Raw genomic sequence first — 24528 nt, 5'->3', positions numbered from 1 at the left:
AGAAATCTTCAAAACACGCTTTATTAAGCCATGGTACAGCAGCAACGTTTCGACCACAACTTGGTCTTTGTCAAGTTTGGTGTTTTGAAGATTTCTACACCTGGATGGAGCGCTGTTCATTATACATTGATTGGTTCAATATGTGTAGAGTCACTTTTTTTTTTTTTAATGGAATCATTTTAGGCCGGTTTCACACGTCAGTGGCTCCGGTACGTGAGGTGACAGTTTCCTCACGTACCGGAGACACTGACACACGTAGACCCATAAAAATCAATGCATCTGTTCAGATGTCATTGATTTTTTGCGGACCGTGTCTCCGTGTGCCAAACACGGAGACATGTCAGTGTTCGTGGGAGCGCACGTATTACACGGACCCATTAAAGTCAATGGGTCCGTGTAAAACACGCACCTCACACGGACGGTCTCCGTCTGGGGTCCGTGTGCGTGCAGGAGACAGCGCTACAGTAAGTGCTGTCCCCCCCACATGGTGCTGAAGCCGCGATTCATATGTTCCCTGCAGCAGCATTTGCTGCAGAGAAAATATGAATAATAGTGTTTAAAATAAAGATCTATGTGTCCGCCGCCCCCCCTTCCCCTGTGCGCCCCCCCGCTGTCCTGAAAATACTCACCCGCTCCCACGTTGGCTGTCACTCCTTCCTCTCTGCCCCGCGCCTTCTACTGTATGCGGTCACGTGGGGCCGCTCATTTACAATCATGAATAGTCGGCTCCGCCCCTATGGGAGGTGGAGCCACATATTCATGACTGTAAATGATCGGCCCCACGTGACCGCATACACTAGAAGCCGCGGCCAGACCAGGAAGCAGCGAGGGAGGCGGGTAAGTATTTTCAGAACAGCGGGGGGGCGCACACATAGATCTTTATTTTAAACACTGTTATTCATATTTTCTCTGCACCAAACGCTGCTGCAGGGAACATATGAATCGCGGCTTCAGCACGATGCAGGGGACCACACGCGTGGGTACCACACGCTCCGTGTGGTACCCACTCGCCATACGGGCGGCACACGTGTGCCGCACGTATGGCCTACGTGAGTTCCCAGGCACACGGACACGGATAACTCCGGTACCAATTTATTCCGGTACCGGAATTATCTGGACGTGTGGGACAGCCCTTAGGGGGTTTTCCAATATTTAGGACCTCCAATTTCACCTAAAAAAAAAATCTGTCCCTAAAAAACTAAGTTTTGTAAATTTCCTTGAAAGAAATGAAAAATTGCTTCTACATTTTAAACCTTCTGATATCCTAACCAAATAAAAGGACATATTACACATGGTGCTGATGTAAAGCAGATTGAGGGAAATGGTATTTGTTAACTATTTTGTGGTGTGACTATCTGGATTAAAGTGAAAATCATTCAAAGTTTGAAAATTGCTATTTTTGTGCCAAATTTGTGATGTTTTTATGAATAAACTCAAAACATATCGACCTAAATTTACCATTAACATAAAGTGTAATGTGTCACAAAAAAATCTCAAAATCACTGGGAAATGTTGAAACATTCCAGAGTTATTGCCACATAAAGTGACACGTCAGAATTGAAAGAAGTGAATTTGGCCTGGTCACTAATGGGTTAAATTCATTCACGATCAGACCATTATTGTGATTATTGTGTACCTATCTTTTTTGGCTCCTTTGTATAGAATAGTTGTGGAGTTGCTTATGAAATGGTCTAATTTGTAATTTTACTATGCACCCACTGGATTTGATTTTTCTCATTACTGGGATTACTACTTGGGATGTCTGATGTAAAAATGTGATGTAACCCCTTAAATCTGGCCTATATTATCCTCTGTATTGTAAAAAGACAAAGCTTGAGAATATTCTGTGGAATGTTCTGTGGAAGGTTCTGTGGGATGTTCCATGGTTTTGGAGGAGGTATTTCCTTTTTATTTTCTATACTTACAATAACATGTCCATCATTGCCCGCTTTGATATGATGGTGACTTTGACTTTATATGTATCTGATCTATAAAAGAAGAAAAAGTCCCAAGGTCAAAAAGTCACAAGTCCATATACACTCACCGGCCACTTTATTAGGTACACCTGTCCAACTTCTTGTTAACACTTAATTTCTAATCAGCATGGCGGCAACTCAGTGCATTTAGGCATGTAGACATGGTCAAGACAATCTCCTGCAGTTCAAACCGAGCATCAGTATGGGGAAGAAAGGTGATTTGAGTGCCTTTGAACGTGGCATGGTTGTTGGTGCCAGAAGAGCTGGTCTGAGTATTTCAGAAACTGCTGATCTACTGGGATTTTCACGCACAACCATCTCTAGGGTTTACAGAGAATGGTCCGAAAAAGAAAAAAAATTCAGTGAGCGGCAGTTCTGTGGGCGGAAATGCCTTGTTGATGCCAGAGGTCAGAGGAGAATGGGCAGACTGGTTCGAGCTGATAGAAAGGCAACAGTGACTCAAATCGCCACCCGTTACAACCAAGGTAGGCCTAAGAGCATCTCTGAACGCACAGTGCATCGAACTTTGAGGCAGATGGGCTACAGCAGCAGAAGACCACACCGGGTACCACTCCTTTCAGCTAAGAACAGGAAACTGAGGCTACAATTTGTACAAGCTCATCGAAATTGGACAGTAGAAGATTGGAAAAACGTTGCTTGGTCTGATGAGTCTCAATTTCTGCTGCGACATTCGGATGGTAGGGTCAGAATTTGGCGTAAACAACATGAAAGCATGGATCCATCCTGCCTTGTATGGAGCATCTTTGGGATGTGCAGCCGACAAATCTGCGGCAACTGTGTGATGCCATCATGTCAATATGGACCAAAATCTCTGAGGAATGCTTCCAGCACCTTGTTGAATCTATGCCACGAAGAATTGAGGCAGTTCTGAAGGCAAAAGGGGGTCCAACCCGTTACTAGCATGGTGTACCTAATAAAGTGGCCGGTGAGTGTATATATATATATATATATACACATCTATATCTATAGAGTGGATCTATAATAACTGCACCTATGATACTATATATAGAGTGGATCTATAATGCCTGGCACCTATAATACTATGTATATATATATATATATATATATATATATATATATATATATATATATATATATATATATATATAGAGAGAGAGAGAGAGAGAGAGAGAGAGAGAGAGAGAGAGAGAGAGAGAGAGAGAGAGAGAGAGAGAGTGTATCTATAGTGCCTGGGACATATAATACTATATATAGAGCGGATCTGTAATTCTTGGCATATTTAATACTATATATAGAGTGCATCTCTAATGCCTGGCACATATAATATTGTATATAGAGAAAATCTATAATGCCAGATTTGTCTCTGGAATCATGTACTTCTTCCCCTGCATGAGGTTGACCAGGGAAGAAAAGAACACATCCTCCTCTATTCGCTGATCTCTGCAGCTTCTGTGTAGAGATACAGCAGAGCTGAGTTATGTATCATTACAAACACTTCCAGATCTCATGCCACGACAGTCAGTTTGGGGGAAGGGTGAGAGTTGACAAATAGAAGATGACTACTCTATAAACAGAGAAATGAATATGATTGTTTGAGCTAAACGCATCTGCTTGTATATTAAAATGGTTTTAAGATTGCGATTTGCATGTCCCATGGATTTTTTATAAGATGGCACTTTAATTGAAGATTTTTTGGATGCTGAACCTCCCTTGATCCTACAAATATTATTGGTATACACACGTATTATTACCATACACACATTTTCCTAGTATATACACATATTACTACATACAGACAGAATCATATAACTAACAATAGCTAATTACACTACCTATCTCTGGTCCAGTTGACAAAGTATAAAAAGAAAATTACCAAAGCAACCAATGACAAGGAAATAATAATTTATCCAGTAAAAATATATAATATCTACACATACAATCATCATTATTTTAACGTGGTTGTCCGGTTAAATAAGTTATCCAGAGAATAGTTGATAACTTGTTGAACGATGGAGGCCGGTTTAGGTCTGAGCGTCTTTAGATGCTATATAGAATAACACAGCCCGCTATATTATCCATTACACAAAAGTTGTCATACGCCGGCATATGTCTGTATACAGCTGAGTATATACGTCTCAGGGGAGTGCAGAGAGGATGGTGGCTCCATGGTAGGACTGGCAGAAGATATTATATCCACAGCCGGGTACATGTGCCGCCATACGTTATATCCTCTCTATAATGTATCATCGATAGTGTCTGTGTATAATCATCTCATTATATCTCTCCACTTACACAATCATATCCTCTGTGTCTGGTGGTTTTCCCTCCTTTTCTTCCTCCTCTCTGTCCTCCTCATCTTCCTCTTCTTTGTCCTCCTCATCTTCCTCCTCTCTGTCCTCCTCTTCTTCCTCCTCTCTGTCCTCCTCATCTTCCTCCTCTTTGTCCTCCTCATCTTCCTCCTCTTTGTCCTCCTCTTCCTCCTCCTCTCTGTCCTCCTCATCTTCCTCCAATTCTTCCTCCTCATCTTCCTCCTCTCTGTCCTCACTGTTAAAGATATAAAGCATCACATACAGAAATCCAGAGATATTTCTCGTGGCGATGGATTCATCCACAGACAGATGATTATTGTGGTCACCAGTGGGATTTTTGATGTGACATAATATATTCCGTCCCTCATTCCATACACTTACATTACAGTGTCCAGTGTAGGTGGCTCAGATTCTATCAGATAATATAATCCGGGGCTATAATAGAAAAATACAGCACCAGTGAGAATCAATGATATTGCGACATCTACACAATTCCAGAAAAAACTTTCTATTGTTCCTTGTTATGAAATCTCCAGTAAGGGTCATATTTCCTATGTGGATCCTGGGGTGGTGCGGGGCGAGGCCTCCTCATTTACCACAAGTATACACGGCACTTGTATGGTCAGTACGATGGGACATGTGTATAAGGCTTCTTTCACACTTCAGTTGTTTGGCGTCAGTCACTTCCGACATAGTGACGGATCGACGGATCCATCACAATTGTTGAGAAAACGGTTCTAACGGATCCGTTTTTTTGACGGATCCGTTACTTGGGGGTTGTCTGGGAAAAGTATCTACTTTTTGGAGCATGCGCAATTGAAAAAACGGATTGGGGCGACGAATCCGCCAAAATGACGGTCGCGACGGATCCGTCGCCCATAGGCGGCCATTCTATGGAATGACGGACGCGATGGATCCGCCGCGAACCGTCATTTCGGCATTGACAAAAAACGTTTCAATGTCCGTCTATGTCTAGACAACGTCCGCCAAATTTCGACGGATCCGTCGCATGACGGATGGAACGGACGACCATCCGTCACAATCCGTCGCCAATGCAAGTCTATGGGAAAATAACTGATCCGCCAAAAAAAAATGACGGATCCGTTATTTGAGGAAACTGGCGGTTTTAGACTGACGCCAAACAACTGAAGTGTGAAAGAGGCCTTAGACACGACTATGTATCATCTACTATTTCTCCAGAAGGCGGGAAGAGGTTGTGTTGTTGTCTTTAGCATTTTTCAGGCAAACTAAAAACTCCTTTTTACAATAACAGCAAAATCTCTGAGACTTCAGAATACTTGTGCATGATGGGGGGAAAGGGGAAATTTTTGCCCCCGCAGACTTTGATATGTGTCATGACTTGTACCACCAAAACCTACTATTTCTGCAGCCGGGTATAAGTGAGGCCGTGGTATATACGGTAAGTATCCATACTCTGTGAACTTTTCCACATTTTTTTACGTTACACCCACAAACTTAAATATATTTTATTGGGATTTTATGTGAACACAAGGTATCAAGGTGCTGTATATATCATCCCTCCATAATTACATTTCTATAACGTGTAATATAGAATGTCCATACAATTATCTCTTTAAATCTCTCTACATACATGACCTCTGCAGCATCCTCATCTGGTTCTTCTTCCTCACTGTAAGATATAACATGGCATATGTAGATTTATACAAATATTTCTCCTGACATAGAGGTTATCCATAATGAGATGGTTATTGTGATCACTAATGGGGATGTCTGATGTAAAACTGTCATTAACCCGATAAACCAGACCTGAAAAGCCGGAATGACCAGCATCTTTTTTTCTTTTTTCATTTACGTGGCTGTATGAAGCTTTGTTTCATGTCGGACAAATTATATTTTTTACCTCTATTATAGGGGACATATAAATTGCTACATAATTTAGTCAGTTTTTCTTTGCAACACAAATATAGAAAAAACAACTATTTTTTTTTTTAGTTTTTGTGTTCACATTTTTTACAGTTCACTTTTCACACCAAATAGCCTGTTGAATAAGTTCTTGAGGTTATTACAGTTGTGAACATATTTAATTTGTATAGGGCTCATTGGCGTAACTAGAGTCCGATTGGTCCCTGTGCAAAATTTGAACCCGAGCCCCCCCACCTACATGTTTGTCAGATGTATGGACCCTTGTAGCGTTCCAGATCCCGTGAAGACTTATGTGTTCACATTCTCATGTAACAATGTTCCCCATACTGTAATAATGTCCCTGGTCCTAGCCCCTTCCTGTAATATTGTCCACCATCCATTGTCCCTTCCAGGTAAACTGTCCTCCATCCTGGCACCTTCCTGTAATAATATCCTTCATATTGGGCCTGATCCAGGTATAATGCCTTCCATCCTGAGCCTTTTCCTGGTAAAATGTTCCCTATCCTGGGCCCTTTAAAGTAATAATGTTCGCCCTCCTGGTATATTGTCTCGATTCTGGGTCCCTTCCTTGTATAATGTTTCCCTTTGCTGGTATAATGTTCTCCACCTTGGGTCCTTTCCTAATATGTCTCCCTTTCCTATCATAGTGTGCTCCATCCTGGGCCACTTCCTGATGTAATATTTATCTTTTCTGGTATAATGTTCTCCATCCGTGGCCCCTCCTTGTATATCATCCCCCATCCTGGACCCTCTCCAGTAATATTTGCCCCTCTTCCTGGTATTACATCCCCTATCCTGGATCATTTCCAGTAATATATGCCCCCATTCTGGTATAATACCCCCTATCCTGGACCCCTTCCAGTTTTATAGTTTTATATGTCACCAATTCTGGCATAATATCCCCATCTACTAATATGTGACCCAACTGGCATAACGCCTTTCATCCTGGGCCCCTTCTAATAATATATGTCATTCATCCTGATATAATGCCTCCCTTTTCAGGTATAGTGTTCTTCAACCTGTACTCCTGTCTGGTATAACATCACCTATCCTGGGTCCCTTCAAGTAATATACGTACCAATCCTGGTAAAATGTCGACCATCCTTGGCCCCTTCCAGTAATATGTGTCCCAAATCCTCGTATAATATCCCCCATCCTGGGACACTTCCAGTAATATATGGACCTCATCCTAGTATAATGACCACCATCCTTGGCCCTTTGCAGTAATATGTGTCCCCCAACTTGGTATAATGCCCTTTATCCTGGCACTCTTCCAGTAATATACAGTATGTATCTCATGCTAGTATAATGACCACCGTCGTTGGCCCATTCCAGTAATATGTGTCCCAAATCCTCGTATAATATCCCCCATCCTGGCACCCTTCCAGTAATAATGTTCACCATCCTGGTATAATCCACCATTCTTGTACTGTTCCAGTACTATGTGTCCCCCATCTTGGTATAATTCCCTCCATCCTTGGCCCCTTCCAGTAATATGTGCCCCCCATCCTGGTATAATGTCCCCCATCCTGGTATAATGTCCTGGGACCCTTCCAGTAATAATGTTCACCATCCTGGTATAATCCACCATTCTTGTACTGTTCCAGTAATATGTGTCCCCCATCTTGGTATAATTCCCTCCATCCTTGGCCCCTTCCAGTAATATGTGCCCCCCATCCTGGTATAATGTCCCCCATCCTGGTATAATGTCCTGGGACCCTTCCAGTAATAATGTTCACCATCCTGGTATAATCCACCATTCCTGTCCCCTTCCAGTAATATGTGATCCCCAGCACGGTATAGTGTTCTCTTCTACAACAAATATAAAAGCAAATAAACGCTTCTACTCACCTTTTCCAGCTCCCTCCTTGTGTGGCATCTTTTTCTATGGCCGGCTCCTGACTTCGGTGTGTGGGCGACAGCCAGCGTCACAAGTGACTTTCATGCCACCCCTGATTGGCCAGCAGTGTTTATTGCAGTGCAAGGACATGGCGGCCCTCTGCGCCTTAATTCATTTCAGCGGAATGTGTCTTCAGATGCTCCATCCAGCTGGAATAGATGCTGGTGTTGGTGGCCCCTCGTATTTATATCCACAGAACACCTGTGTTCCTCTCAGGACTGGATTACCATTAGGCTCAGTCTGTTCTTATAGGCTGTGTGGTAGAAGACTTTGCTGTCCCACTACAGGATGTATATTATATAACCAGGGGTGTACATAGAATAAAAATCATGAAGTCCAAATTGCCACAGCCCACCCCCTCCCCCAAAAAAATTAATAATATTCAGTGGGATCACAGAGGCACATATCTCGCAACTTTGCAACCCGTATGAAGTAATTTTGCCCCTACTGAAGCCCCTCAGTGTTCCCACACACTAGGACACCCCTTCCATGGCCCCCATACAGTATGATGCCAACAAATCTGCCCCCTAAACACAGTAAGATATACCCAAAAAGAATTCTTCCACTGTACCCGCTTCATGCACAGTATGATAACCCTACAGTACCAGCCCCCATCCGCAAAGTCCCCCAGACACAGTATGAGGGCCCTGACACAGCCCTCCATACAGTATGATGGTCTCTACAAAATTCACATTCTATAATGGCTCATGTACTATACAATGGCCAACACTATCACTCCACACTGTATAATGTCCACCACTAGCCCTCCAAACAGTATAATGACAAACTCACACAGCCCTACACACAGTATAACTTCCCCTCACACAGCCCTACACACAGTATAACTGCCCCTCACACAGCCCTACACACAATATAACTACCCCTCACACAGCCCTACACACAATATAACTGCCCCCCACACAGCCCTACACACACTATAACTGCCCCTCACACAGCCCTACACACAATATAACTGCCCCTCACACAGCCCTACACACAGTATAACTGCCCCTCACACAGCCCTACACACAATATAACTTCCCCCCACACAGCCCTACACACAGTATAACTGCCCCTCACACAGCCCTACACACAATATAACTGCCCCTCACACAGCCCTACACACAATATAACTACCCCTCACACAGCCCTACACACAGTATAACTGCCCCTCACACAGCCCTACACACAATATAACTTCCCCCCCGCACAGCTCTACACACAGTATAACTGCCCCTCACACAGCCCTACACACAGTATAACTGCCCCTCACACAGCCCTACACACAGTATAACTGCCCCCCACACAACCCTACACACAGTATAACTGCCCCCCAAACAGCACACCAGTAGTATAACTGGCCCACACATTCCTGCAAATAATATAATGGACCCCAAGAGGTCCTCCAAGTAGCATGATGGCCCACCAAGTAGCCCTCTAATTATTTTGATTGTTTCCTAAGTGGCCCTCCAAATATTATGATGGCTTCCACAATATACTCATTAATTTATAAAAGAAAAATACTCACCTCTTCTTGTTCCCCCACTGTTCAGATCTCTGCAGCATGTGGTCTGATCTTTGGTGCTGGTCGGCACAACAGGTGCAACGTAGTGACTTCATCGCGCCCGCTGCGCTGAGACGTCAGACGCACAGAGAGAATGACGGAGGAGGGAGTGTCGGCTAACGGCTCCTCTTCCATCATCGCTTTCAAATGTATCGGCATTGAGGAATGAGGGTGCGCAGCGGTGTCACTAGCACCAGGCCTGACAGCGGCTGCGTGGTCTGCTTCTATTACCGGTGCACAACTGAATATAACTATATATTACATTCTTACTGGTTTATAGTCATGTTTTCAGGTTTTCCTGAGATAGTAAGAATTGTGTGACGACCTAGAACTATATTCTCCAATGTGGTATAACCAGAGAAATCTTCAGAATGTTCTGAATGTTCTGTGGAATGTTCTGTGGTTGTGGACGGCGGTTCTTTTTAATTTTTTACACTTACATTATGGTGTCCAGATCTGGCAGGGAGGAGACCCAGGTTGGAAATCTGTCTTGTCTATAAAATAAAGCTCCAGTTACAATGATTGATTCACAAATTTCTATAATTGAGTTTGTGACAAAAGTTTTGAGACTGACACAAATTTTGGTTCTCACAAAGTTTTCTTCTTCGGTGTTTTTAAATATTTTAGTCAGAAGGCTTAATATTTATAGTGTTGACCCTTATTTTTCAAGACCGCCATTAACCCTTGCAGCTGAATATCAATTTCTGGGCCAAATGCTGTGGAATAACAACCATTTTTTAACTAAAAAAACTTGATGTATTTGTTAATAAAAGTTTAAAATCCTGTGAAATGCTGATAACTGTACTTCAGTAATGATAGAAACCTCCGACTAAAAGATCTTAAACTCTGAAGCACCAAATTGTGTGAAACCAAAATTTGTGTTGGTCTCAAAACTTTTGTCCACAACTTTTATATCATTCATAAGAAATATCACCAGGATTGTTCCTGCTGCTCTTTATATACAAGACTCATATTGTAAGAACAGAGGAATATGGGAGATTCTAGATAAATACCTGAATGCTGGGACGGCATTGATGACATTATGCCTGAATCTGTTGAAGAAACAGAGGAGACATTTATATGATATTATATTATTTATACTACTGGTATAATATTAATAGCGATATAATATTATATAGCTTTCTTGTCTGTCTTATACACATATAGAAATCTATGCACGATATATTAATTATATATAATATTCTAAAGTGGAACTATAATGCCAGGCACATGTAATATATAGAGTGAATCTATAATGCCAGACACATGTAATATATAGAGTGGATCTATAATGCCAGGCACATGTAATATATAGAGTGCATCTATAATGCCAGGCACATATAATACTCGCTATGTATTTTGACAAAGTCACTGGCAAAGTACTGGAGGGGAGGAAAACGCTCCAGCACACTAAGTGCTGAGAGGGGTTAATTGGCCATGTTTAGAGCTAGGTTGAGTGAATATCTGTAGAGTGGGTGGGGTTCAGAGGATAAATACTCAGCCTTCTGGCACATTCAGGGTTGGGTGGTACTGGAGATACAAGCTCCACTGCTGTGTTTTCATGCTGTGGAAAGCTGAACTTTTTTTTTTTTTAAATTCGTTTATTAATTTCAGAATAAACAAATAATGCACACATTAGCATGTATCATCATCAATTATACCATCAGATATAAAAGGTCATAGAATATCATCATATCCAGAACTTACAGAGGTGATAAACTGTGCATGTTAAATCACTAGCATCTAAAATCTACCTACTATACAACTTTAACCGTTAACATTAAACAGTAAGTCGCCAAAAGAAAAAAAAACAGAGTTGAATCCTACTCCACCAGCGATGTCCCAGAACCACAAGCCCATCCTCCCGTGCATGTATCTAATCAACGCAGACTACAGAGTATGATGAGAGGAGTTCCATCTACCCCAGATTTTTTCGAATTTACCTGGGCATCCTCTATTTTGGTACAGTGTTTTCTCATATGGGACGACCGAGTTCACCAAATCGATCCAAGCTCCGAGAGACGGGGAGGAACCACCCATCCACCTCAGCGCCAGTACCTTCCGTGCCAAGAAGAGCGTCTCTCTAAGAAAGATCCCAGTATAGTGATCCCAGGCCTCTGCATCCCACACCCCGAATAAGCAGGTCAATGGCTCAAGTGGAACAGGGATTGACAATAAAGATGTTAATAATGTCGTGACCTCTTTCCAATAGTGCGAGATTACCGGGCACCTCCAAATCATATGGATAAAATCTGCATCTTGTGCATGACATCGCAAGCAATCTGACGAATGGAGGCGACCCATTTTAAAGAGCCGCGTTGGGGTCAAATAGGTCTGATATATAATATATAGCTGGGTCATCCTGTTATTAACTGAAGGAGAAACTTTAGTTGGAGACTCTAGAATATCTTCCCATTCCTCTCCCATTGTATCGGGAAGAAGTCCCTCCCATTTCTCTTTAAGAGAGCTAATAGTGGATCCATCTCCCACGGATAACAAATATGTATATAAAGAGGAAATGAGTCCCTGAGGGCCTTGTGAGTTGAGAATGCCTATTAGAGGTAGAGATGAGATCGCTCGACCCGCACCCACATTTCGCATATGTGATTGGAAAGCTGACCTTAGCTGTAAATAACAGAAGAATTGGGATCTTGGAATATTGTAAGTATCCCGTAATTGTTCGAAAGATACAAAAACCCCTTGGTCATGTACATTGCCCACTGAAAGAACACCGTATGAGATCCAGAACTCAGTAGATGAGTGATTTAGTAGTTCTGGGAAATAACTATTATGCCATAATGGCATTTCAGCTATTACATCTGCAAATGTGATAACTTTTTTGATCTGTCTCCATATCAATGTCGCCAGTCGAAGCAAAGGCAGCAAACGAGGAGCATTGACTCTCTCTGTTTCCAGAAATCCCAATGGACAGTCAATCCGGGCAGAGTGAAGTAAATGGCTCTCTGAATTAGGTATATAGTTATTAGGCATCCATTTGCTTAATGCCTTGGCCTGTCCGGCAAGATAGTACAGATAAAAGTCTGGTAAAGCCGCCCCACCCCCCCTTTTTGGTCTCTGTAAAGTAGATAGTTTAAGTTTGGGTCTAGTCTTTCCCCATATAAAGGATGTGGTTAGGGAATTTAGATTTGCGAAGAAAGACTTGGGTATTGGCACTGCACTGTGTTGGAAGCAATAATTAAGTTTGGGGAGTAATATCATTTTAATTAGATTAATGCGGCCTGCAACAGAGAGGGGGAGTTTGCTCCAGGCTATAAATTTAGATTTGACCAGGTCCAATAGTGGATAAATGTTAAGTTGTAGGTCTAGCCGACTATATTGGGACATATGAATACCCAGATACTTGAAACTGGAGACTACAGGTAACGATGAGAGGTTTTCGAGACAGGGCATCGGAGCATGAGACAGAGGCATTAGGGTAGATTTGTCCCAATTTATATAGAGACCAGAGACTTTACTAAATTTGTCGATGGTCGTTATTACTTGCGGTAACGTTTCTTCTATTTTATCCATAAATATAATCATGTCATCGGCATAAAGACCAATGGTATCCACACGATCCGCAATATTAATTCCTTTGATATCTATAGAGGACCTTATACGTATTGCTAACGCTTCTATCGCGAGGGCAAAGAGAGCCGGGGATAGAGGACATCCTTGACGGGTTCCTCTGTGCAAAGTAAAAGAATCAGAGATAGAGTTATTCACAATTACCCATGCCCTAGGATTCCTATATAGCGTATCTATCCCTCTAATAAATTTATCCCCAAAACCATATCTCCGTAGGCATGCGGAAAGGAAAGACCATTCAAGAGAGTCGAATGCTTTGGCTGTATCTAGTGACGCCAATGCCCAGTTATTGTCCAATTCTAAAGAGCTATATTGAATCACTGATTGGACCCGTCTAATATTGATGGAGGTACTCTTCCCGGGCATAAAGCCAGTTTGATCTGGGTGTATAAGGTCTAGTATGATCGTATTTAGTCTGGTGGCCAAGATTTTAGTGAAGATCTTATAATCTACATTCACCAATGATATGGGGCGATATGACCCACATTCCAGGGGGTCCTTTCCCTCCTTCTTAAGTACAATAATATTTGCATCGTAAAAGGTTTCAGGCATAAACTCTCCCTCCCATATACCCCGGAGCACCTTCAATAAATGTGGTGCCAGATGGCTCCGATATTTTTTATAGAACTCAGCGGGAAACCCGTCAGGTCCAGGGGCCTTCCCGGAAGCCATGTCCATTATAGCATGTTCCACTTCCTCTAGAGTAAACTCGGCCTCCATAAAGGCCTGTTGGGTTGGACTCAGTGAGGGGAACGCTATGTCTGATAAATAGTCCACACATTCAGGGATACCAAAACCACCATCAGATTTGTACAATGATTTATAGTAATTACAAAAACATTGAAGAATCTCTTCAGTTGAGGATACCAACGAACCATCAGGTGCCCGAATCTGTAATACTGTATTAGAGGTATTATGTTGGCGTACTAAAAAGGCTAGGAGTGTACTGGCCTGATTCCCCAATTCGAAATAGGATTGACGGGTAAAAAATAGTTTGCGTTTCGATTTAGTGTCTATATGTTGGGTGTATAATCTTTGGGAAGTAAGCCATTCCACCCTGTTACCACTGGTCTGATTGGCCACATAGGCGGCCTCCGTATCCCTCAGTCGCCGCTCCATCTCATCATCCTCCCCCGCCGTCACCCTTTTAATGTAGGAAATTGTGGAAGACAGACATCCCCGTAAGTATGCCTTTAGAGTGTCCCAGAACAGATTAAGATTCGAGAGGTCTGGGTGAGTAGAGACAAAACAGCTCAACTGATCAACCGTTCTATCACTAGAATCTATCAGCTTCAACCAGAAGGGATTCAATTTCCAAGGTATATAGTTGTTTGGCTGACCGTATTTAAATTTGAGAATGATTGGACTGTGATCTGATATCCCCCTATTACCATGTTCGATATTATCTACCCATAATGCCAGATCACTAGATCCAAATATGTAATCTATGCGAGATAGAGACTGTCTAGTTGACGAATGACAGGTATATTCTTTTATTTCAGGGTGGCGTGCCCTCCATAAATCCAACCATCCGCTATTACTCATAAATAGCGCCAATTGAGAGGGGGATTGAGGAGAAGGTCCTCCAAACGTCCCCCCGTCTAGTCTCAATCTGTCTTTAAAATTATCCATAACCAAGTTAAAATCTCCCATACAAATAACACTAGCATTAGGATAATTTAGGGAGAAACCCATTGCCATGCGGAGAATCGATATACTAGCCGGGGGTGGGTTATAAACACATAGTATCACATATTCTCGCGTATTAATAAAGGCATGTACAAAAACAAAGCGACCTTCGGGATCACGTCGTGCTTCCCTAGCCTCCCACCTAACATTTCTATGTATCAACAGAGAGACCCCTCTGGAGTAACTGGTATGGAATGCATGAAGGGACCACTGCACCCACGGCTTTTGTATACATTTAACTGTGTCCCTGGTCAGATGTGTCTCTACAAGGGCTACAATATGGGGATGATACCTTTTAATCTGAGAGAATACCTTGATTTTCTTACGGGGGGTTTTAATACCCCGTATATTCCATGTCATAAATATAATCTCAGACCCCATATCCACGCCTAAAAAAAAAGAATAACATACATCGCAATTCGGGCAGGGATCAGGAACATCACGTAGAGCACAAAATTATCATTGGCGACTAGCAAACATATCAAACAGTCAAAACTGGTGTAAAAACCCAAACAAAACAAAACTCGAACAGTGGAGGAGTATAATCTTACACTCCTACAGTCAGATAGAAAAGGGGATACCCTCACTGGAACCAGCGTCCGGTATTGTAGATTAGCTCAGCACCAATACGGAGAGCTCCAATTTATGTTGCCATGGAGTAAGGAGAGCAGCTTAGGAGTTCGGCACACTGGACCCCTTATATGACCGCAACCATTCGGTTGCCTCCGCCGGATCAGTAAAGAACAGGGAGGAGCCTTCATGGACAATGCGGAGCCGAGCCGGATAAAGCATGGAGTAGATGATGTTCTTATCCCTGAGCTGCTTTTTAACTTCCACAAATCGGACTCGCTGCTTTTGAAGTTCCATAGAAAAGTCCGGGAAGATTGAGATAGTAGCATTATTAAATTTAATGGGGCTCTTCTGCCTCGCCAAGCGAAGGATCGCATCTCTGTCTCTGCAGTTGAGGAGACGCGCCAAGAAGGGCCGAGGTGGGGTTCCGGGGGGTAGAGGTCTCGTTGGGACCCGATGGGCCCTCTCCACGGAAAATGTTGAGGAGAATCCATCTCCCAGAGAGGTTCTAAGCCAGTCCTCTATAAATTGCTCAGGTTGCTGACCCTCCGAGCGTTCTGGTAGGCCAATAATGCGAATGTTATTGCGGCGCAGTCTGTTTTCCAGGTCATCTGCTTTTTGCTTCCAAGCATTCACAGAGCCGACGGCTTTCGAGAGCTTAGCCTCCATTGGGGTAATGGTGTCCTCTATCTGAGACACTCTTGTTTCAACCTCAGAGATACGCCCTCTCATAGCCTGCATATCATGTCGCAGGCGGCCCACCTCAGTATGTACGTCTTCTATTTTCTCAGTGAGAGAGGACCTAGTGAGGGATATAGCTTGCATCAATTGCTCAGATGCTTGCTTAAGAGTTAGTTCGCCTTGTTCCCTTTCCTCATTACTGTCAGAAGGGCGATTTTTGCGTTGATTCTGTGAGGAGTTATTTCTGAGGGTACGTACACTGTCAGGAGTATCATCTCTGGCATATTTCTTTAACTTTTCAGCAGCCCCCCCTCCTTTAGAAGATTGCATGGCGATTAACAGAAGGTCCCCACAAAAGGATCAAGCTTATGGTTATGGCAGTCTATTCTCCAATAGCAGGGCAGAGTCAAACTAGGATATACCTCAAAGAGGCAGCCAGGCAGGGAATCACCAAGTATGAACAGGAGCAGCAGCTAAGAATTTATCAGGCACAGAGTCTCAGAGCAGCCCACAGCCCCCACAGGCAAAACAGCAGGGAGGGGGGATAATCCCTCCAAAGTTATGGCGCAGACAAGAGCTCGTCTAACAAGGTGGGTGCAGGGCCCAATTTTCCAGGGCACACGCCGCACCACCCCTCTATTAATGCAGGGTGTTGGCTCACCTCCTGAGCTGCACCGCAGCTGTATAGTATAGCGCCGCTCTCCTTGCTGTTGGAGTGCGCGCTGTAATAATGGCTGCAGCCTTTTTAGGGACCGCCCGCCGCTCGGACCCGGCACCTGCTCCTCTCCTCAGTGACTCACTGCGTCCCCGCTGTGTGCTGATGTTCGGGGAATGCACCCGGCCACGGCCGCCGCCGCCGCTGTGTCTCTCTCGCCGGCGCTGTGTCCTTCCCGCCGGAGCCGCACTCAAAGATGGCCGCCGCAGCTCAGAGACTCCGTCGCTCGTTCAAGGCGTCGCTGCCACCGGCGTCCTGGGGCTCCAAAGTCGCCGTTCAAGGGGATTACCGGGCTCCCGGGGTCCAGAGGCACCGCTCCAGCCGGTGCAGACCACAAATCAGGGGGATTAAAGGCAGGATTAGAACCAGGATAGCAGGAGCCTCCAGAAGGTGCGTCTTCCCTCACAGCTTACATAGCCACGCCCAAAGCTGAACTTTTGCTGTCTGTTCCTGAGCAGGCGCGGATCCCCGCAGCAACATGGACTGTGCCATACGTTATGTTTTGGTTTTCTCGTTAGGACAGAAGCGTCGTCTTAGTTTTGCTAACACTGCACTGGTTTATGCAGTATCTTTAATAAACCAGTGGAAGATTTAAAGAGACAGCGTTCCTGTGTCTACCTCTATGTGCAGCAAAGCTGATGTACCACAATATATAGAGTATATAAATAATTCCAGGCACATATTGTATAATTCTATGCAGTGGAACTATAACACCTGGCACATGTAGTATAAAGGGTGGATCTATTATGCCAGGCACATAAATTACTATACAGTGGATTTATATATTAAAATATGCCAAATATAATGCTGCACAAAGGTTAATACTGGCCCCATAAGATGCTCCATAGAAACATTTGCCCCATACAATGCTGCATAAAGGTTGATTATGGCCCCATAAGATGCTCCATAGAACCACGTGCCCAATATAATGCTGCACAAAGGTTAATACTGGCCCCATAAGATGCTAGATATAAACATTTGCCCCATATAATGCGGTATAAAGGTTGATTATGGCCCCATAAGATGCTCCATACAGTAGTATGCCCCATATGCTGTTGCTGTCGCTCAGGCCCCCGACACTTGCGATATACACCTGTCACCGATCCACCGCCGGGTGCTGCTCTGTCTTCCAGCTCTCTGCAGTGACTGTTCAGAGAGAGGACAGCGCGCACACTAAATACTTCATCGCACCCTCTGACCTGAACGTCACAGTCAGAGGATGCGGAAAATGGACCGGCACCCGGCGGTGGAACGGGGACAGATGAATATCACAATGCTCACCCTCCCCTGTTATACTCGCCTGCTCTCGGCCCGGTCCCTGCTTCTCACTGACAGATGGTCTTGGTGCCGGCAGCTTGTTCCAGTGTTCAGCGGTCACTGGTGCCGCTCATTAAAGTAAACAGACAAAACTATATGAACATATTTGTAGTCAGCAGGATTTGAACCTGCGCGGGGAAGCCACAATGGATTTCTAGTCCATCGCCTTAACCACTCGGCCACAACTACTCAGACATTTCATTAAAGTAAAGAATATGCGCTCCACCCCCATGGGAGTGGAGTCACATCCATATTCATTACTTTAATGAGCGGTACCATGTGACCACTAAACACAGGAAGAGCTGCCGGTGCCTGGAGTCCACCGGAGATGCAGGGACCGCGCCAGGAGCAGGTGAGTAAGATGTGACAGCCGCCGCTCTCCCTACCACCCTCTAGGACAATGACTCAAGTAAAAGCCGAGAGGGGCACTTTCAGCCTAAAGAAATGGGCTGAAAATATCGGCTTATACTCGAGTATATACGGTATATACTTCCCAAGGGAGTACAGAGAGGACGTAAGACACATCACTCATGTAAATACATGGATTTAAAGGGAATTTGTCACCAGTCTTGTCCCCACTCATCAATTTGCTGATATAATCCTGTATCTCTAAATTTGCTGCCCAGTGTCAGATAGTTTGGCTCAGTCGCAGGTCTTGGGTCCTACAACAGGATAATGACCCAAAACACACAGCTAAAAACATCCAAGAATGGCTAAGAGGAAAACATTGAATTTGAGCATCTTTGGAAAGAGCTGAGCCATGCCGTCTGGAAAAGGCACCCTTCAACACAAGACAACTGGAGCAGTTTGCTCCTGAGGAGTGGGTCAAAATGCCTGTCGAGAGGTGCAGAAGTCCCATTGACAGTTACAGGAATCGATTGATTGCAGTGATTGCCTCAAAAGGTTGTGCAACAAAATATTAAGTTAAGGGTACCATCATTTCTGTCCAGGCCTATTTCATGATTTTTCTTTATTTTTTTTAATTCTGTGGAAGCATGGTTGAAAAGCAATGTCTGACTTTCATTAGTTCATTGTCATAGATTTTTTATTTTTTACTTTTGTCAGATTCAAGTTATTTCTGTGACTGTTGTGGGTTTTTCTGTCACTAAATGAGGGGTACCAACAATTTTAACCACGTGTGTATGTCTCAGGGGAGTACAGAGAGGACGGTGGCTCCATGGTAGAACTGGCAGAAGATATTATATCTACAGCCGGGTACATGTGCCGCCATACTTTATATTCTCTCTATAATGTATCATCGATAGTGTCTGTGTATAATCATCTCATTATATCTCTCCACTTACACACTCATCTCGTCTTTGTCTGGTGGGTTGTCCTCCTGATCTTCCTCCTCTGTGTCCTCCTCTTCTTCCTCCTCTCTGTCCTCCTCTTCTTCCTCCTCACTATTAAAGATATAAAGATATATCACATACAGAAATCCAGAGATATTTCTCGTGGCGATGGATTCATCCACAGACAGATGATTATTGTGGTCACTAGTGGGGATTTTTGATGTGACATAATATATTGCGTAGCTCATTCTATACACTTACATTATAGTGAACAGTCTGGGTGGTGAAGATACTTTCGGATACTTTCCCGTGTTATGAAATCTCCAGTAAGGGTCATATTTCCTATGTGGATTCTGGGGTGGTGCGGGGCGAGGCCTCGTCGTTTACCACAAGTATATACAGCACTTGTATGGTCAGTACGATGGGACACGTGTATTAGACACGACTATGTATCGTCTACTATTTCTCCAGAAGGCGGGAAGAGGTTGTCTTGTTGTCTTTAGCATGTTTCAGGCAAACTAAAAACTCCTTTTAACAATACCAGCAAAATCTGTGCTGTATTAGATTCTATACGGGCTGTGCTGTATTACATTCTATGGGGGCTGGCTACATTACATTCTATGGGGGCCTTCTGCATTACATTCTGTGGGGGCTGGCTGCAGTACATTCTATGGGGGCTGGCTGCATTACATTCTATGGGGACTGTGCTTTATTGCATTCTATGGGGCTGGCTTTATTACATTCTATGGGGGCTGTGCTGTATTACATTCCATGGGGGCTGTGCTGTATTACATTCCATGGGGGCTGTGCTGCATTAAATTCTATGGGGGCTGTGCTGCATTACATTCTATAGGGGCTGGCTTCATTACATTCTATGGGTGCTGGCTGCATTACATTCTATTGGGCTGGCTGCATTACATTCTCTGGGGGCTGACTGCATTACATTCTATGGGGAAGGGCTGTATTACATTCTATGGGGGCTGTGCTGTATTAGATTCTATGGGGGCTGTGCTGTATTTTATTCTATGGGGGCTGTGCTGTCTTACATTCTATGGTGAGCTGTCTTACATTCTATGGGGAGGGCTGTATTAAATTCTATGGGGGCTGTATTACATTCTCTGGGGGCTACATTATATTCTATGGAGGGCTGTATTATATTCTATGGGGAGGTGGGCTGTATTATATTCTATGGGGGCTGTATTACATTCTATTGGGTGCTGAATTCTATGGGGGGCTGTATTACATTCTATGGGGGCTGTATTACATTCTCTGGGGGCTACATTATATTCTATGGGGGGCTGTATTATATTCTATGAGGTGAGATTGCATCATACTCTATGCAGAGGCTACATTATATTCTATGGGGAGCTGCATTATACTATATGAGGAGGGCTGCATTGTATTCTATGGAGAGGTTACATTATATTCTATGGTGGGCTGCATTATGCTCTATGAGGGGGCTACCATATATTCTATATGCAGGGGCTGCATTATACTATATGATGGGGCTGCATTATATTCTCTGGGGGGTTCCATTATCTTAGGGGGCTACAATATATTCTGTGGGGTGGCTGCATTATACTCTGGGGTGGCATCATTATACTATATGTTGGCTGCGTTATACTGTATCACGGACTATGGGGAATACATTGTACTATAAGAAGAACTGTGGGGTGCATTATACTATGGGAAGTGACTTGTTCTACATGGATGACAATGGCGGGGCATTATACTATATGGAGCACTATGAGGAATGTATTATACTATTTGGAGGACTGAGGAGTGTATTATACTATATGGAGGTGTTGTGATTCGGTTCGTGGGCTCCCCCGGTGGTCTCTTGTGGTACTGGTGTCCTGTAAGCTTTGCCTTCAGTTCACCTGTTCCTATCAGGATGTGGGAGTATCCTATTTAACCTTGCTCCTCAGTCATTCTTATGCTGGCCATCAATGTATCCAGAGTGATTCTGTTGCATGTTCCTGCTCCCAGTTTTCTGCTCAGCTAAGTTGGACACTTTAGTCCTTAAGTCTATTTTTGTATGTTTTGTCCAGTTTGCACTTATATGAATCTCTGCAGCTGGAAGCTCTTGTTGGGCTGAAATTACCACTCCAGTGGCATGAGTTGTCACATGAGTTAAGGTAATTTCAGGATGGTGTTTTGAAGGGTTTTGCAGCTGACCGCGAAGTCCTCTGTTGTATCTTTCTGCTATTTAGTTAGCGGGCCTCTCTGTGCTAAATCTGCTTTCATACTGCGTGTGTCTTTTCATCTGCTCTCACCGTTATTATATGTGGGGGGCTGCTATCTCCTGTGGGGACATTCTCTGGAGGCAAGCCAGGACTGTGTTTTCTTCTACCAGGGGTAGTTAGTTCTCCGGCTGGCGCGCGGCATCTAGAGACAACGCAGGAATGCCCCCTGGCTACTTCTAGTGTGGTGTGTAGGTTTAGCATCGCGGTCAGCTCTAGTTTCCATCACCCGAGAGCTTGTCCGTTTATTCTATGCTTCTGATGTTTCCTTGCCATTGGAAACCATAACAGTATGGCCAGCCCAAATGTTTAATCTATAGGCTGAAGCAGGAGAGAAAAGGAACTGTGTGAAACCTTTTTTTTTTTTTTTTTTTTTCCTTCCTCTGAAGTTGCACTCCAGCTCTAATTGCAGTCTCCTGTTTTCCTCTCCTCTTAACCCCTGTATGGCTCAGACTTTATCTGTTGAAATATGGATCCCCAGAGTCTGGCTACCAATTTGAATAATCTTGCCTCTAAAGTTCAGAATATACAAGATTTTTTGTTACATGCTCCTCGGTCTGAACCTAAAATTCCTATACCGGAGTTTTTTTCTGGAGATCGATCTTGTTTTCTAAATTTTAAATACAATTGTAAATTGTTTCTTTCGCTGAGATCTCATTCTGCTGGAGATCCTGCCCAGCAAGTAAAAATTGTTATTTCTTTACTGCGGGGTGACCCCCAAAATTGGGCATTTTCATTGGCACCAGGGGATCCTGTGTTGCTCAATGTGGATGCGTTTTTTCTGGCTTTGGGGTTGCTTTATGAGGAACCAAATTTGGAGATTCAGGCTGAGAAAGCCCTAATAGCCCTCTCTCAGGGGCAAGATGAAGCCGAAATATATTGCCAAAAATTTCGAAAATGGTCTGTGCTTACTCAGTGGAATGAGTGCGCTCTGGCGGCAATTTTCAGAGAAGGTCTCTCTGATGCTGTAAAAGACGTCATGGTGGGGTTTCCTGCGCCTACTGGTCTGAATGAGTCCATGACAATGGCAATTCAGATTGATCGGCGTTTACGGGAACGCAAACCTGTGCACCAGTTGGCGGTGTCTTCTGAAGAGGCACCACAGAGTATGCAATGTGATAGCTTTCTGTCCAGAAGCGAACGACAGATTTACAGGCGCAAAAATCATTTGTGCTTCTATTGTGGAAATTCTACTCATGTTATATCAGCATGCTCTAAACGAACAAAGAAAGTTGATAAATCCTCTGCTATTGGCACTTTGCAGTCCAAGTTTATTTTGTCTGTAACTCTAATTTGTTCGTTATCTTCAATTGTTGCGGATGCGTATGTGGATTCTGGCGCCGCTTTGAGTCTTATGGATTGGTCCTTTGCCAGGCGCTGTGGGTTTGATCTAGAGCCTCTGGAAGTTCCTATACCTTTAAAGGGTATTGATTCTACACCATTGGCTAGTAATAAACCACAATACTGGACACAAGTGACTATGCGTATGACTCCAGACCATCAAGAGGTGATTCGCTTCCTTGTACTGTATAATCTACATGATGTGTTGGTGCTGGGATTGCCATGGTTGCAAACTCATAACCCAGTCCTTGACTGGAAAACAATGTCTGTACTAAGCTGGGGATGTCAGGGAAATCATGGGGACACACCTTTGGTCTCCATTGCTTCATCTATTCCCTCTGAAATTCCTGTGTTTTTGTCTGATTATCGTGAGGTTTTTGAGGAATCTACTCTTAATTCTCTTCCTCCTCACAGAGATTGCGATTGCGCCATAGATTTGATCCCTGGCAGTAAATTTCCTAAGGGTCGTCTATTCAATCTGTCTGTACCTGAACATGCTGCCATGCGAGAGTATATTAGGGAGTCCTTGGAAAAGGGACATATTCGTCCTTCTTCGTCTCCTCTTGGAGCGGGGTTCTTTTTCGTAGCTAAAAGCGATGGTTCTTTGAGACCTTGTATTGATTATAGACTCTTGAATAAGATCACAGTCAAGTATCAATATCCTTTGCCATTGCTGACAGATTTATTTGCTCACATTGAGGGGGCGAAGTGGTTCTCTAAGATTGATCTTCGCGGTGCGTATAATTTGGTGCGAATTAAGCAGGGGGATGAGTGGAAAACCGCATTTAATACGCCCGAGGGCCATTTTGAGTATTTGGTGATGCCTTTTGGTCTGTCAAATGCCCCTTCGGTCTTTCAGTCTTTTATGCACAATATTTTCCGTGAATATCTGGATAAATTTATGATTGTGTATTTGGACGATATCTTGATTTTTTCGGATGACTGGGAATCTCATGTTCAACAAGTTAGGAGGGTTTTTCAGGTTTTGCGGACCAATTCTCTGTTTGTTAAAGGTTCAAAGTGTGTTTTTGGGGTTCAGAAGATTTCTTTTTTGGGGTACATTTTTTCCCCCTCTTCTATTGAGATGGATCCTGTGAAGGTTCGGGCTATTTGTGACTGGACGCAACCGACTTCTCTTAAGGGCCTTCAGAAATTTTTGGGCTTTGCTAACTTTTATCGTCGATTCATAACTGGTTTTTCTAGCGTTGTCAGGCCTTTGACTGATTTGACTAAAAAGGGTGCTGATGTTGCAGATTGGTCTCCTGCTGCTGTGGAGGCCTTTCGGGAGCTTAAGCGCCGTTTTTCTTCTGCTCCGGTGTTGTGCCAGCCTGATGTTTCTCTTCCTTTTCAGGTGGAAGTTGATGCTTCCGAGATCGGAGCGGGGGCGGTTTTGTCGCAGAAAAGTTCAGATTGTTCAGTGATGAGACCTTGTGCGTTCTTTTCTCGAAAATTTTCG

General features: G+C 43.7%; 2 protein-coding genes across 3 annotated transcripts in view; one reads left to right on the top strand and one right to left on the bottom strand.

Moving 5' to 3' along the window:
* The window catches only part of TM4SF18 (transmembrane 4 L six family member 18), a 182002-nt gene that overhangs the window by 58573 nt on the left and 98901 nt on the right, over positions 1-24528 (top strand). The window lies entirely within an intron of this gene.
* Positions 1-24528, bottom strand: part of LOC143808315 (uncharacterized) — an 87237-nt gene that overhangs the window by 14870 nt on the left and 47839 nt on the right. The window contains exons 11-17 of the mRNA XM_077290838.1: positions 19501-19599; positions 10650-10688; positions 10077-10130; positions 5880-5918; positions 4649-4702; positions 4251-4502; positions 1926-1988 (exon numbers count right to left, since the gene is read on the bottom strand). Coding sequence (XP_077146953.1) covers positions 1926-1988; positions 4251-4502; positions 4649-4702; positions 5880-5918; positions 10077-10130; positions 10650-10688; positions 19501-19599 — 600 coding nt within the window. The remainder of the gene's footprint in view (positions 1-1925; positions 1989-4250; positions 4503-4648; positions 4703-5879; positions 5919-10076; positions 10131-10649; positions 10689-19500; positions 19600-24528) is intronic.

This window comes from Ranitomeya variabilis, chromosome 2, assembly GCF_051348905.1.
Source record: "Ranitomeya variabilis isolate aRanVar5 chromosome 2, aRanVar5.hap1, whole genome shotgun sequence".
NCBI lineage: Eukaryota > Metazoa > Chordata > Amphibia > Anura > Dendrobatidae > Ranitomeya > Ranitomeya variabilis.
Note: the sequence above shows the minus strand (reverse complement) of the source record. Positions and strands in the feature narration are given on the sequence as shown.